This window comes from Piliocolobus tephrosceles, chromosome 21 (genome assembly GCF_002776525.5).
Source record: "Piliocolobus tephrosceles isolate RC106 chromosome 21, ASM277652v3, whole genome shotgun sequence".
NCBI lineage: Eukaryota > Metazoa > Chordata > Mammalia > Primates > Cercopithecidae > Piliocolobus > Piliocolobus tephrosceles.
The window spans coordinates 42804997-42820958 of NC_045454.1; the positions used below are offsets into that span (position 1 = coordinate 42804997).

A 15962-nucleotide genomic window follows, 5' to 3' on the forward strand; every position below is an offset into this window, starting at 1 on the left:
CACAGACACACCAAGCCTGGGTGTCCCAGAGAAGGTATCTGCTGACCATGTTAAGTAGTAAAAGCAGGCTGGGTTGGTGGCCATACCTGTAATATCAGCACTTTGGGAAGCACTTTAAGGCGGGAGGATCGCTTGAGCCTGGGAGGTTGAGGCTGTAGAGAGCTGTGATTGTGCCATTGCACTCCAGCCTGGGAGACAGAGTGAGACCCTGTCTCTAAAAAGAATGAATGAATGAATGAATGAATGAATGAATAGATAGATAAAATAAAATAATAAAATAAATGAAACAGGTCAGGCACAGTGGCTCAACCTCTAATCCCAGCACTTTGGGAGGCCGAGGCAGGCAGATCACTTGAGGTCAGGAGCTCGAGATCAGCCTGGCCCAACATGGTGAAACCCCATCTTTACTAAAATTACACAAATTAGCTGGGCATGGTATCACACGCCTGTAATCCCAGCTATTTGGGAGGCTGAGGCAGGAGAATCGCTTGGACCCCATAGGCAGAGGTTGCAGTGAGCCAAGATCATACCATTGCACTCCAGTCTGGGCAACAGAGCCAGACTGTGTCTCAAAAAAATATATAGTAATAATAACAAAAACAGTGCCCAGAGAACGAGGATTGTTGGCTGCTCCACCCCAGGGGTCCCCTTGCACAGGTGGTGCCATCTCTGCCTCCCAAAGCTCTAAGAGCCACTGTCCCCCGTCCCAAGCCTATACCCCATCCCGTAACTGCAGCCTCATCACTGTCGTCTCTTCCAGCCGGCAAAGCCTGCGACCCCGCAGCCAGGCAGTTCAACACCCTCATCCCCTGGTGCCTGCCCCACACCGGGAACCGGCACAACCACTGGGCTGGCCTCTATGGAAGGCTCGAGTGGGACGGCTTCTTCAGCACAACCGTCACCAACCCCGAGCCCATGGGCAAGCAGGTAGGTGGGGAGGGGGTGTCCAAGGGCCTGAGTCAGGCCCTGTACTTGGAGGCCCAACTGGGTGGAGGTGTGGGCTTAGCCAACCAGAGGACAGCACCCCAGGACCCCAGGCACCTGGCCTCCTCTGCCTCCTGCCCCCTCCGTGTCCATGGGACAGGCTCGTAGGCCAAGGCCATGGCCGGACGCTGCCAGGTTGCCATTTCCCTCCCTGTCCCCCACGGTGACCTGGCCTGGGTGCTACTACCCTCACCTGCTGCGCCTCTTGCCCCAGGGCCGCGTGCTCCACCCCGAGCAGCACCGCGTGGTGAGCGTGCGGGAGTGCGCCCGCTCCCAGGGCTTCCCCGACACCTACCGGCTCTTCGGCAACATCCTGGACAAGCACCGGCAGGTCAGTGGGGCGGCGCCCACTGGGTCTGGACAGGAAGGAGGCTTCTGTGCCTGTCACTGGGTGGGACTGGGGCCAGCACAGTCACTTCTGACACCTGCTGGCTGCCGGGTAGCCCCAGCGCTCGCAGTAGGACGATGGCCCACAGGAGGGACAGGGCTGAGACATCCGAGTCAGGCTGTATCCCTACGCTGGTTCCTTACTGTTTGTCTTTGAGTCAGAGATTGAGCCAGAAGGACAGTCCGTCACACTAAGGGAGCAGGCTAAAACCCACGGTGGCGACAGCTCACTCGCTGTAGGTTCAAATGAACTAGCACCTTAATTCCTACCTGCTTCTCAGGTGTCAGGTTGACTTAACGAGTTAGTCTATGAGTTAGTCTTAGTTAAGTGTATTTTCATCAACACAGGGCACGTGCATAGCTTAAAAACCAGTGTCCAGGGTTCGTGTGAAAACCATGTTTCGCCCCTCCCGCCGAATCTGGTTCTCAGGAAGCAGCCACTTTTTTTTTTTTTTTTTTTTAAGATGAAGCTTTGCTCTTTCGCCCACGCTGGAGTGAAGTGGCGTGATCTCAGCTCACCACAACCTACACCCCCCTGGTTTCAAGTGATTCTCCTGCCTCAGACTCCCAAGTAGCTGGGATTACAGTTGTACGCCAACACACCCGGCTAATTTTTGTATTTTTAGTAGAGACGGGGTTTCACCATGTTGGCCAGGCTGGTCCCAAACTCTTGACCTCAGGTGATCTGCCTGCCTCGGCCTCCCAAAGTGCTGGGATTATAGGCATGCGCCTCCGCGCCGGCCAGGGAAGCAGCCATTCTTAGCTGGGAGCGAAACGTGTCTAGGTAGCCCATTTGTCTTTTTTTTTCTTTTCCCTGAGACAGAGTCTCACTCTGTCGCCCAGGCTGGAGTGCAGTGACATCATCTCGGCTCACTGCAACCTCCACCTCCCGAGTTCAAGCGATTCTGCTGTTTCAGCCTCCCGAGTAGCTGGGATTACAGACATGCGCCACCACGCCCCACTAGTTTTTGTACTTTTAGTAGACGAGGTTTCGCCATATCGGCCAGGCTGGTCTTGAACTCCTGGCCTCAGCTATTCCACCTGCCTTGGCTTTCCAGAGTGCTGGGATTACAGGCGTGAGCCACCGCGCCCAGCCCCATGTGTCTTTGTCTCAAGTCTTTCCGAAGCTCTTCAAAGGCCCAGTGAACTATGGCTGTGGGGTGGGACGATGGGCCAGTTGGAGGATCCGAGGACCTTGTGCTGGAAGGGCTTTGGGCCCACGTGAGCAGGACCAGAACCCCTCCCCAAGGAGCGCAGCGCCCAGGTTGTCCTGCATCTGAGCAGGGGCTGGCAGTACACCTGACCCCGGGCCTCGGGCCTGGCCATCCACATCAGGCATTGCCCTTCTCCCCTCCCGCAGGTGGGCAACGCTGTGCCACCGCCCCTGGCCAAAGCCATTGGCTTGGAGATCAAGCTCTGTATGTTGGCCAAAGCCCGAGAGAGTGCCTCAGGTATGGTGGGGTGGGCCGGGCTTCCTCTGGGGCCTGACCGCCCTCTGGGGGTACATGCAGGGGCAGCTGCCGGCCACCGCTCTGGGCTCTGGGACTCGTGTGGGTCACCCATCTTTCTGAAGGGGCTGCTGTGAGGATTGAGTTGCACATGTCGAGTGCTTAGAGCAGGTGCGCTGCACACAGCAGGCCTTTGGTCAGGTTGGCTGCTGGGCTGGCCCTGGGGCCATTTCCCTCACTCCTGTTCAGTGAGTCTGGCTTAGCAGGCACCTGCCTCAGCTGTTCACTCGAGCCTCTGGGTCTAGAACCCCCGGGACCGTTTGAGGAGTGTTCAGTCTCCATGAATGTTCCCTTAGCGCTCTGCCGCTTATTGGGTCCGCTGTTCCATCAGTACGTTAACATTTCCTGATGGTCCGTGTCTGTTACTCACCTGTCATGTAGCGTGATACCGTGCGTGTTCCCCAGAGTGACTTTTCCTTTTATTTCCCTTCAGCTAAAATAAAGGAGGAGGAAGCTGCTAAGGACTAGTTCTGCCCTCCCGTCACCCCTGTTTCTGGCACCAGGAATCCCCAACATGCACTGATGTTGTGTTTTTAACATGTCAATCTGTCCGTTCACATGTGTGGTACATGGTGTTTGTGGCCTTGGCTGACATGAAGCTGTTGTGTGAGGTTCGCTTATCAACTAATGATTTAGTGATCAAATTGTGCAGTACTTTGTGCATTCTGGATTTTAAAAGTTTTTTATTATGCATTATATCAAATCTACCACTGTATGAGTGGAAATTAAGACTTTATGTAGTTTTTATATGTTGTAATATTTCTTCAAATAAATCTCTCCTATAAACCACCCTGGGTGGGGACTCGTGATTTACACGGGGCTTCTGGCTGAGGCCAGACAGAAACAAGCTCCTCCACACTGAAGACGACCCACATGGAGTTTGAAGCTGGCACATGTTTGAAGCTAGACACTCCGTGTGTCTGTTTGTTCAGAACTGAGTCACATGAGTTGATCCCCATGACATGCAAATGGAACTTGCTAGTGTAGCTTCCAGGAAAGCCTTTTAAAGGAAGTCTTGGCTAGCCTTCCCCATGGCTGGTAGCCCTTCTTTGGTCTGGAGTAGGTTGTGATGCCTGGCAGTAGAGCAGCCATCCTGTGACCATGAGGCAGAGCTCTGTGCAGCGACTGGTGGAACAAGGAGAGAGAAGTCACCACTGAGCTGCCCTTGGAGCTCCGGCCTCCCTATTCTGAAGCAAAACCCCTTCTTTAGTTGGTTTTTTTTCTTTTCAAAGGTTTTTTTTTTTTTTTTTTTTGAAAGGTTTTTTCTGTTTGCTCAGACTGTAGTGTAGTGGGGCAGTCTTGGTTGAGCGTAACCTCTGCCTCCTGGATTCAAGAAATTGTCTTGCCTCAGCCTCCCGAGTAGCTGGGATTGCAGGCGCCCATCACCACGCCCAGCTAATTTTTGTATTTTTAGTAGAGATGATGAGATGATGTTTCACCATGTTGGCCAGACTGTTCTTGAAATCCTGATATGATCCACCCACCTGGGCCTCCTAAAGTGCTGTGTTACAAGTGTGATCCACTGCACCCAGCCTCCCATTAGCTTTTTTTTTTTTTTGGAGACAGTCTCGCTCTGTCGCCCAGGCTGGAGTGCAGTGGCGTGATCTTGGCTCACTGCAAGCTCTGCCTCCCGGGTTCATGCCATTCTCCTGCCTCAGCTTCCCGAGTAGCTGGGACTACAGGCGCCCACCACCACACCCGTCTAATTTTTTTGTATTTTCAGTAGAGACGGGGTTTCACCGTGTTAGCCAGGATGGTCTCGATCTCCTGACCTCGTGATCCGCCCGCCTCGGCCTCCCAAAGTGCTTGGATTACAGGTGTGAGCCACCGCGCCCGGCAGCTTTTTTTTTTGAGATAGTTTCGTTCTTGTCACCTAGGCTGGAGTGTGGTGGCACGATCTCTGCTCACTGCAACCTCCGCCTCCCGGGTTCATGATTCTCCTGCCTCAGCCTCCCAAGTAGCTGGGGTTACAGGCGTGCGCCACCACACCCAGCTAATTTTATATTTTTGGTAGAGATAGGGTTTCTCCATGTTGGTCAGGGTGATCTCAAACTCCCGACCTCAGGTCATCCACCTGCCTCGGCCTCCCAAAGTGCTGTGATTGTAGGCATGAGCCACCGTGCCTGGCCAGCATTTTTTAATAGTGACATAACACTTCCGTGTGTCCAGTGGCCACTGGGTGTACCCCTCTCTGTGGTGGCCACATGACTCTCTTTGCTGGGAGATCCCTGGGCATTTGGGATGACTGCCCCAGCTCAGTCATCCTGGCTCATGTCTGTGCCATACAGAGACCTCCCAGTTTTAGGAAGTCAATTTATTTCTATTTGTCACTCTTAGTTTTTTGTAGCCTGTTTATTTTTGAGATGGATTCTCACTCTGTCGCCCAGGCTGGAGTGCAGTGGCATGATCTCGGCTCACTGCAACCTCTGCCTCCCGGGTTTAACCCTCCTTCCTTAGCCTCCCAAGTAGCAGGGATTGAGTAGCTGGGATTACAGGCGCCTGCCACCACATCCGACTAATTTCTGTTAATTTAGTAGAGACAGGGTTTTGCCATGTTGGCCAGGCTGGTCTTGAACTCCTGACCTCAAGTGATCCTCCCACCTTGGCCTCCCAAAGTGCTGGCATTACAAGCATAAGCCACCACACCCGGCCTTTGTAGCCTATTTAGAAATGCCTTCCCTCCCTCCACCAAGAGATCTTAAACATGTATCTTCTTCCACATTTCTGACATTCCCATTTTAACACATGAATCACTTTTGTAAGGACTAAAAATGGGAATCTCAGCTTATTTTTTGAATAAGACTGATAGCAAATGCACACAGCAAAGTACAACAGCTCAGCCTGACATATGGTAAAGTTCCCCCATCCGAGATTTTTTTAAAATATACTTTCTGCTGCTATTTTGAGCTAAAAAAAATCATTTTCAAGTATATAATGAGTATAATGAGTTTTCTTTTTCTGGATTCTGAGGCACCTTGATCAAGACAACTGAATCCTTGTTTTCTCACAAGGTCACACTATGCATTTTGCCCATTTTTCTGAGACAGGATCTCAGTCTGTCACCCAGCCTGGAGTGCAGTGGCCTGATCTCGGCGCGTGGCAACCTCCACCTCCTGGGTTCAAGTGATCCCCTGCTTCCATGTAACTGGGACTACAGGAGTATATCATCACATGTGGCTAATTTTTTGTTTGTTTTTTTAAGATGGAGTTTCACTCTTGTTGCCCAGGCTGGAGTGCAATGGTGCAATCTCAGCTCACTGCAGCCTCTACCTCCCAGTTTCATGGATCCTCCTGCCCCAGCCTCCCAAGTAGCTGGGATTACAGGCGTGTGCCTAGCTAATTTTTGTATTTTTGGTAGAGACAGGGTTTCACCATGTTGCCCATGACCTCAAGTGATCTCAAGTGATCAGCCCACCTCAGCCTCCCAAAGTGTCAGGATTACAGGCGTGAGCCACCACACCAGGCCTAATTTTTGCTTTTGTAGAGATGCAGTCTCACTATATTGCCCAGGCTGGTCTCAAACTCCTGGCCTCAAGGGATCCTCCCGCTTGGCCTCCTAAAGTGCTAGATTATAGGTATGTGCCACCATACCCAGCCAATAGTGTCTTTTTTTTTTTTTTTAATGAGATGGAGTTTTGTTCTTGTTGTCCAGGCTGGAATGCAATGGCATGATCTTAGCTCACTGCAACCTCCGCCTCCTGGGTTCCAGTGATTCTCCTGCCTCAGCCTCCCGAGTAGCTGAGATTACAGGCGCCAACCACCACGCCCAGCTAATTTTCATATTTTAGTAGAGACGGGGTTTCACCATGTTGGCCAGGCTGGTCTTGAACTCCTGACCTCAGGTGATCCACCCACCCTGGCTTCCAAAAGTGCTGAGAATACAGACGTGAGCCACCGCGCCCGATGATAGTGTCTATTAAGACTGCCTTTACAAAACTTAGTGGGACATGGTGGCATGTGCCTGTAGTCCCAGTTACTCAGGAGAATGAAGCAGGAGAATCGCTTGAGCCCAGGAGGTGGAGTTTGCAGTAGCACTCCAGCCTGGGTAACACACTGAGACCTTGTCTCAAAAATAAACTGCTTTGGGCCAGGCGCGTTGGCTCACGCCTGTAATTCCAGCACTTTGGGAGGCCCAGGCAGGTGGATCACCTGAGGTCAGGAGTTCAAGACCACCCTGGCCAATAGGGCGAAACCCCATCTCTAGTATAAATACAAAAATCAACCAGGCGTGGTGGTACATGCCTGTAATCCCAGCTACTCGGGAGATTGAGGCAGAATCGCTTGAACCTGGGAGGCGGTGGCTGCAGTGAGCCACGATCACGCCATTACACTCCAGCCTGGGCGACAAAGTGAGACCGTCTCAAAAACAAAACAAAACAAAAAACTGTCTCGCACCTCAAAGGTTGTCTTACCTAGGAATCTCGCTTGTTCCTCTATTTTTGAAAATTGGGGTAGAATATGAAATATGCAAGTCCTAAATGTTCAGCTTAAATTTCGAGAAGCGAATGTAGCACTGTAGACTACGTCCTTATCGAGATGGAGAATGTCTCTGTCACCTCAGGCCACCTCGTGCCTCTTCCCACTTGATCTTCCCTTTCCCGGTCCCTGGGCAGCCTCCCATCCAGTTTTGTCATCATAGATGACATTTGCCTGTTCAGGCCAGCATGAGCTCTTGTGTTTGGGATCTTTCAGCATAAATGCCTTTGGGATTCATCCATGCCATTAATATGTGTATCAGTTTTGTCCTTTTTAAAATATATATATACACACACACACACACACGTATATATATATATTTTAGAGGCAGGATCTTGCTTTGTTGCCCAGGCTGGAGTGCAGTGATGCTTTACTGCAGTCTTGATCTCCTGAGCTCAAGTGATCCTCCTGCCTCAACCTCCTGAGTAGCTGGAACTATAGGCGCATGCCACCATGCCCAGCTAAGTTTTACATTTTTTTATGGAGATGGGGTCTCACTGTGTTGCTCAGGGTGGTCCAAAACTCCTGGCCTCACGTGATCCTCCCACCTCAGCTTCTGCAGTAGCTGGGACCACAGGTATGTGCCGCCACACCCAGCTAATTATTATTTATTTATTTATTTTATTTCTTTATTTTTGAGGCAGAGTCTCACTCTGTCTCCATGCTGGAGTGCAGTGGTGCGATCTCGGCTCACTGCAACCTCTGCCTCCTGGGTTCAAGCTATTCTCATGCCTCAGTCTCCCGAGTAGCTGGGATTACAGGCCCGCCACCAAGCCCTGCTAATTTTTATGTTTTTAGTAGAGACAGGGTTTCCCCATGTTGGCCAGGCTGGTCTCGATCTCCTGGTCTCAAGTCATCTGCCTGCCTCGGCTTTCCAAAGTGCTTGGATTACAGACACAAGCTACCACGCCCGGCAGCTGATTTTTATATTTTTTGTAGAGACAGGGTCTCGCTTTGTTGCCCAGGCTGGTCTCAGACTCCTGGGCTCAAGCGATCTGCCTGCCTTGGCGTCCCCAAATGCTGGGATTATAGGCATTAGCCACTGCGCCTGGACAAGAATATAATATATTAACTATACTCACTATGTTATACAATAAATAGAATGCCTTTATTTGAACTTTTTTTCTTTATATTGTTTGGAAACAACTACAGTCTCAAGAGCAGTAGACTGAATTGTGATGCAGGTCAGCCCTCCGTATCCAAGGATTCCACCTCTGCCATTCAACCAACCACGGATTTAAAATATCCAGAAAAAGTCCATAAAGTTCCAAAAAGCGAAACTTGTATTTGCCGCTCACGAAGTACTACGTGGAATCCATAAGAATAAAGCAATGTGTAGACATTATGTCAGGTATTACAAGTAATCTAGAGATGATATAAAGTACATAGGAGAAGCCGGGCGCAGTGGCTCACGCCTGTAATCCCAGCACTTTGCGAGGCCAAGGCAGGAGGAACACTGGAGGCCAGGAGTTCAAGACCAGCCTGGCCAACATGGCGAAACACCCTCTCTACAAAAAATACAAAAATTTGCTGAGCATAGTGGCACATACCTGTAGTCCCAGCTACTCCAGAGGCTGCGATGGGAGGATCGCTTGAGGCCAGCAGGTGGAGGTTGCATTGAGCTGAGATTGTGCTAGCCTGGGTGACAAAGCAAGACTCTGTCAAAAAGTAATGTACACAGGGGAATGTGTGTAGTGTATATGCAAATACTATGCCATTTTATTTTATTTTATTTTACTTTATTTTATATTTGAGACAGAGTCTCACACCCGGCTAATTTTTTTGTATTTTTAGTAGAGACGGGGTTTCACCATGTTGGTCAGGCTGGTCTTGAACCCCTGGCCTCAAATGATCCACCTGTCTTGGCCTCCCAAAGTGCTAGAACTACAGGTGTGAGCCACCACGCCCAGCCTATGCTATTTTCTATCAGGGATTTGAGCACATTCTGATTTTGGTACCACATGGGAATCCTGGAACCAATTCCCTGGGGATACTGAGAGATGGCTGGACATAGATTTGTATACATATGTGTATCCACATATAGTCTACTTTTCTAGGAGTTAAATGACTGAGTTGAAACTTCAGAACTGGCACATCCGCTAAAAATCGAGCAGGTGTTTTATAGGGATTGCATTAACTTTGCAGACTTCTGGAAGAATTGACATGTTAATGACAAGCCTTCCTTTCTTTTTTCTTTCTTTTTTTTTTTTTTTTTTTTTTTTGAGACAGAATCTCACTCTGTCGCCCAGGCTGGAGTGCAGTGGTGCGATCTCCGCTCACTGCAAGCTCCGCCGCCTCCCAGGTTCATGCCATTCTCCTGCCTCAGCCTCCCCAGAAGCTGGGACTACAGGCGCCCGCCACCACGCCCGGCTAATTTTTTTGTATTTTTAGTAGAGACGGGGTTTTACCGTGTTCGCCAGAATGGTCTCGATCTCCTGACCTCGTGATCCACCCGCCTCGGCCTCCCAAAGTGCTGGGATTACAGGCATGAGCCACCGTGCCCGGCCATACCCAGCTGATTTTTGTATTTTTAGTAGAGATGGGGTTTCGTCATGTTGGCCAGGCTTGTCTCGAACTCCTGACCTCAAGTGATCCTCCCACTTCAGCCTTCCAAAGTACTGGGATTACAGATGTGAGCTACCGCACATGGCCTATTTTTATTTCTTTTTAGAAAGAGTCTTGGCCGGGCACGGCGGCTCACACCTATAATCCCAGCACTTTGGGAGGCCAAGGCAGGCGGATCACCTGAGTTTGGAATTCAAGACTAGCCTGGCCAACATGGAGAAACCCCGTCTCTACTAAAAATATAAAATTAGATGGGCATGGTGGAGCATGCCTGTAATCCCAGCTACTAGGGAAGCTGAGGCAGAATAGCTTAAACCAGGGAGGTGGAGGTTGTGGTGAGCCGAGATCATGCCATTGCACTCCAGCCTGGACAACAAGAGCAAAACTCCATCTCCAAAAAAAAAAAAAAAAAAAAAAAAGAAGGAGCCTCTCTCCATCGCCCAGGCTGGAGGGCATGGTGCGATATCGGTTCACGGCAACCTCCACCTCCCATCCCGGGTTCAAGGGATTGTCATGCCTCAGCCTCCCGAGTAGCTGGGATTACAGATGCCTGCCACCACACCTGGCTAATTTTTGTATTTTTAGTAGACATGGGGTTTCGCTATGTTGGCCAGGCTGGTCTCGAACTCCTGACCTCAGGGGATCCGCCTGTCTGGGTCTCCCAAAGTGCTGGGATTACAGACGTGATCCACTGCGCCCAGCAGAAATAGGGCCTTTAGAGAGAAAATTAAGGCCAGGCGCGGTGGCTCACGCCTGTAATCCCAGCATGTTGGGAGGCCGAGGCAGGCAGATCACGAGGTCAGGAGTTCAAGACCAGCCTTGCCAACTTGGTGAAACCCCGTCTCTACTAGAAATACAGACATTAGCGGGGTGTGGTGGCACATGCCTGTAGTCCCAGCTACTCGGGAGACTGAGGCAGGAGAATCACTGGAACCCAGAAGGCGGAGGTTGCCTAAATTAGCTGAGATTGCACCACTGCACTCCAGCCTGGGCTACAGAGTGAGACTTCACCTTAAAAAAATAATTAAAAAAAAAAAAAGAATTAAGTTTAAATGAGGTCATTATGGTGGGCCCTAATCCAATAAGACTGATGTCCTTAGAAGAAGAGATTGGGACATAGATACACACAGAGGAGGCCATGTGAGGACAGACCGAGAAGGTGCCATCACCTCAGAAGAAACCAACCCTGCTGACACTGTGATCTTGGACTTCCAGCCTCCAGAAATGAGAAAATAAATGTGTGCTCTTTAAGCCCCCCTGTCTGTGGTATTTTGTCGTGGCAATGTGAGAGAAAGTAACTAATGTTAAGCGGGGTTTGCTCATTTCTGTTTTCTGGCATAATTTCACAAAGCCCCTGACTCTGGGACATGTCCGCACAGCTCTACAGAATGAGGCTTTGAAGACAAAACAGTATAGAGCACAGGGCACCCCATGTCTCTTGCCCGAGTCACTATATTCCTTAAGTGAGTCTGGGCACAGTGGCTCATGCCTGTGATCCCAGCATTTTGGGAGACTAGGGCAAGAGTATCACCTTAGCCTGGGGAGGTTGAGGCTGCAGCGAGTTGTGATCGCGCCACTGCACTCCAGCCTGGGTGATAGAGCAAGACCCTGTCCCAAAAAAAAAAAAAAAAAAAAAGGCATGCCGGGCACGGAGGCTCAGGCCTGTAATCCCAGCACTTTGGGAGGCCAAGGCGGGTGGATCACCTGAAGTCGGGAGTTCGAGACCAGCCTGAACAATATGGAGAAACCCCGTCTCTACTAAAAACACAAAATTAGCTGGGCGTGGTGGCGCACAACTGTAATCCCAGCTACTCGGGAGGCTGAAGTGGGAGAATTGCTTGAACCCCAGAGGCAGAGGTTGCAGTGAGCCGAGATTGCGCCACTGCACTCCAGCCTGGGTGACAGAGCAAGACTCCATCTCAAAAAAAAAAAAAAAAAGGACCCGCCCTAAGCCTTTTCCTACACATAAAATAACATCTAATGGGGTTAGGGTATTACGCTTCTGTAATCTGTAACCAGATGTACTCTTGCACTCAAACCTTGATGTGGCCGGGCATGGTGGCTCACACCTGCATAATCCCAGCACTTTGCTCACTGCAGCCTCCACCTCCCGGACTCCAGGGATTCTCCTGCCTCAGCCTCCTGAGTAGCTGGGATTACAGACACGTGCCATCATGCTCAGCTAATTTTTGTATTTTTAATAGAGATGGGTTTTCACCATGTTTGCCAGGCTGGTCTTGAACTCCTGACCTCAGGGCATCTGCCCGCCTTGGCCTCCCAAAGTGCTGAGATTACAGATGTGAGCCACTGTGCCCAGCCTCTTTCTTTTTCAGAGACAGGGTTTTTGCTCTGTCACCCAGGCCAGAGTGTAATGGTACAATCATAGCTTACTGCAGCCTTACCTCCTGGGCTCAGGCAATCCTCCCACCTCAACCTCCCAGGTAGCTGGGACTACAGGCGTGCATTACCACACCCAGCAATTTTCTGTGTGTAGTGATGGGGTCTCAGTGACGTTGCCTAGTCTGGTCTTGAACTCCTGGGCTCAAGAAACTCTTCTGCCTTGGCCTCCCAAAGTGCTGGGATTATAGGCATGAGCCACAGTGCCCAGCCAAGAAATATATTTATATGTTACATCTCACATATATTACATAAATGCATATTATATATTAATTCATGTCCAAAAATAATCTTTCCTTTCTTGGTGCCTTCTTTCCAAAGCATTCCTCATTAACAGGTTCTGATTCTTTCTTTCCAGGAAATGATTTGCATATATCTGCATATCTATGTGCTTTTTTTTTTTTTTTTTTTTTTTGAGACGGAGTCTTGCTCTGTCACCCAGGCTGGAGTGTAGTGGCCGGATCTCAGCTCACTGCAAGCTCCGCCTCCGGGGTTTACGCCATTCTCCTGCCTCAGCCTCCCGAGTAAGCTGGGACTACATGTGCCTGCCACCTCGCCCAGCTAGTTTTTTGTATTTTTTAGTAGAGACGGGGTTTCACCATGTTAGCCAGGATGGTCTCGATCTCCTGACCTCGTGATCCGCCCGTCTCAGCCTCCCAAAGTGCTGGGATTACAGGCTTGAGCCACCGCACCCGGCTCTATGTGCTATTAAAGATTTACACAAATTGGTTCCTACAATATATGCCATTTTATATATTGCTTCCTCTTTTTTTTCTTTGAGGTGAAGTCTCGCTGTGTCGCCCACGCTGGAGTGCAATGGTGATTCTCCTGCCTCAGCCTCCCAAGTACCTGGATTACAGGTGCCCACCACCACGGCCAGATATATATATATATTTTTTGTATTTTTAGTAGAGACGGCATCTCACCATGTTGGCCAGGGGCTGGTCTTGAACTCCTGACCTCCGGTGATCCACCTGCCTCGGCCTCCCAAAGTGCTGGGATTACAGGAGTGAGCCACTGTATGTGGTCTTTGCTTCCTCTTTTTATCCTGAAGTTTGTTTTTTACATGAGCACAAATGTATCTACCTCCTTAAAGATCAAATAGCAATTTATAGATCATAGTATAGCATAACTTCATCTATTTAACTAGTCCCTATGGATGGTGGATGAGTGTTTCCAGTTTTTGCTATCATGAACAATACTGCACAGACATTTTACTCACATCTTTGCATATATTTACAAGTTTATTCGCAGCAGGAATTATTATCTGGTTCAAAGGAAAATTCATACATGCTTTTTTTTTTCTTTTTTTGAGACAGAGTCTTGCTCTGTCACCCAGGCTGGAGTGCAGTGGGGCAATCTTGGCTTACTGCAACCTCTGTCTCCCAGGTTCAAGTGATCCTTCTGACGCAGCCTCCCAAGTAGTTGGGATCCCAGGCGCCCGCCACCGCCATGCTCAGTGAATTTTTGTGTTTCTAGTACAGATGAGGTTTCACCATGCTTTCCAGGCTGGTCTCAAACGCCTGACCTCAGGTGATCCACCCACCTCAGCCTCCCGAAGTGCTGGGATTACAGGCGTGAGCTACCACGCCTGGCCTGTTTCCCTATAACATCTTTACTACCACTGGGTGATATCGAATTTTTAAAGCTTTGCCCAATATGCTAGGTTGTTTGGATTTTGTGTTGCTCAGAGTACATTTGAGTAAGCTTGTACAAATGTTTATCAGCCCTTCGGACCAGCTTCATATTTTCACCCATATAGCCAGGACACCCTCCTGAAAAACCGCCGCAAACCGCAGCGGCGTGCCTCTCTTTCCGGCTCTCCCGCTAATGTCTTCCCTTCCACTCGGCTCTCTACAGGCTTCTAGAATAATTTTTTCCACAAGAAAAGCTGGTGATATTCCAAACCCTTGAGTGGCCTCCTCACTCACACCTCAGAGGATAAAAAGCATAAACTTTGTTTTTCCTGTCTTCTTATTTATTTATTTTTCTCAGGCCATTCTCCCTTACAAGTTTGTTTTGTTTTGTTTGTTGCATGTGTGTGTCTGTGTGTGTGTGTCTGTGTTTGCGAGACAGAGTCTCACTGTGTTGCCCAGGCTGAAGTGCAGGGGTGTGATCATGGCTCAACCTCCTGGACTGAAGCTATTCTCCCACCTCAGCCTCCTGCGTATCTGGGACTACAGGCACACAGAATTATGCCCAGCTAATTTTTTTTAAGTTTTTTTTTTTTTTTTAGAGGCCAGGCTCACAACTTTTTTTTAGGGGCCAGGCTCACAACTGTAATCCCAGCACCTTGGGAGGCCGAGGCGGGCCCCTGTCTCTACTATCTCTACTAAAAATACAAAAATTAGCACGACATGGTGGCCGTAGTCTGTAATCCCAGCCATTCAGGAGGCTGAGGCAGGAGAATCTCTAGAACCCAGGAGGCAGAGGTTGCAGTGATCCGAGATTGCGCCACTGAACTCCAGACTGGGCGACAGAGTGAGACTGCATCCCAAAAAAAAAAAAAAAAAGTGTTTTAGAGATGGGGGTCTCACTATGTGTTGCCCGGGCTGGTCGAACTCCAGGGCTCAAGTGATACTTCTGCCTCAGTCTCCCAAAGTGCTGGGATTACAGGTGCAGGCCACAACACCCAACTAATTTTTGTATTTTTAGTAAAGACGGGTTTCACCATGTTGCCCAGGCTGGTCTTGAACTCCTGACCTCAAGAGATCTGCCCGCCTTGGCCTCTCAAAGTGCTGGGATTATAGGTGTGAGCCACTGCATCTGGCATTGTCAAACTTTTTTTGTTCATTATCACCCTCCTTAGGAGAAAACCCAAATTATTCTAAAATCGAATTTACATCAACTAAATTAATTTCAATTTAATTACATTTAATATCTCCCTAAAGGCAGAAACTAAATACTTAGGAATAAGATGTCTGATAGAGCTGGCTTTAGAAGACCACAATATCTAAGATTTTTTCCCTCCCTGAAAAGCAGTTTTTTCCCCTGGGGAGTCATCATGAATCACTCCAACTGAGGACGGTTGTGCTTAGAGCAAGGAGCTGAGCAATAAACAAGTAAATGCACAAAATTATACCGGAAAGCCAAGAACGCTACAAAGAAAAGAAGAGGGAGTGGCTGAGCGGGGCGGGGGCGGGGGGGGTGCTACTTGGCATCTGAATCATTGAGATCGGGAAAGAAGACAAGGAACAGTTTAAGCAAAAGGATTGTTTTCCCTGAGCTTTGGTTTCTTTTTTCTTTTTCTTTTTTTCTGTTTTAGAGACAGGGGTTCTCACTATGTTGCCCAGGCTAGTCTCAAACTCCTGGCCTCAAGCAATCCCCACACCTCAGTCTCCTACAGTGCAGGATTACAGGCATGCGCCACCGGACCCAGTCTGAGGCTCAGTTTCTTCAGCTGTAAAATGGAAGTAATATCCTCCTTACCGTGCTTCATATACAATAAGCACTCAATAAGTGAGGCTTGTTATGATGATTATTATTATTTATTTAAATTTTACTTATTTTTCTGAGACAGAGTCTCACTCTGCAGCCCAGGCTAGAGTGCAGTGGTGTGATTTCGGCTCACTGCAGCCTCCGCCTCCTGGGTTCAAGCGATTCTCCCGCCTCAGCCTCCCGAGTCGCTGGGATTACAGGTGCCCA

At 49.4% G+C, this 15962-nt stretch overlaps 1 protein-coding gene across 3 annotated transcripts in view; it reads left to right on the forward strand.

The window, feature by feature from the left end:
* The window catches only part of DNMT1 (DNA methyltransferase 1), a 62432-nt gene extending 58763 nt beyond the window's left edge, over positions 1 to 3669 (forward strand). For 2 of the 3 annotated variants that reach the window (XM_023194244.2, XM_023194246.2), the window contains exons 37-40: positions 761 to 927; positions 1199 to 1315; positions 2732 to 2822; positions 3313 to 3669. In XM_023194244.2, the coding sequence (XP_023050012.1) occupies positions 761 to 927; positions 1199 to 1315; positions 2732 to 2822; positions 3313 to 3347 (410 nt within the window). In that variant the 3' untranslated portion in view covers positions 3348 to 3669. The remainder of the gene's footprint in view (positions 1 to 760; positions 928 to 1198; positions 1316 to 2731; positions 2823 to 3312) is intronic. The other variant, XM_023194245.3, reaches the window with a different exon arrangement.
* Positions 3670 to 15962: the final 12293 nt, after the last annotated feature.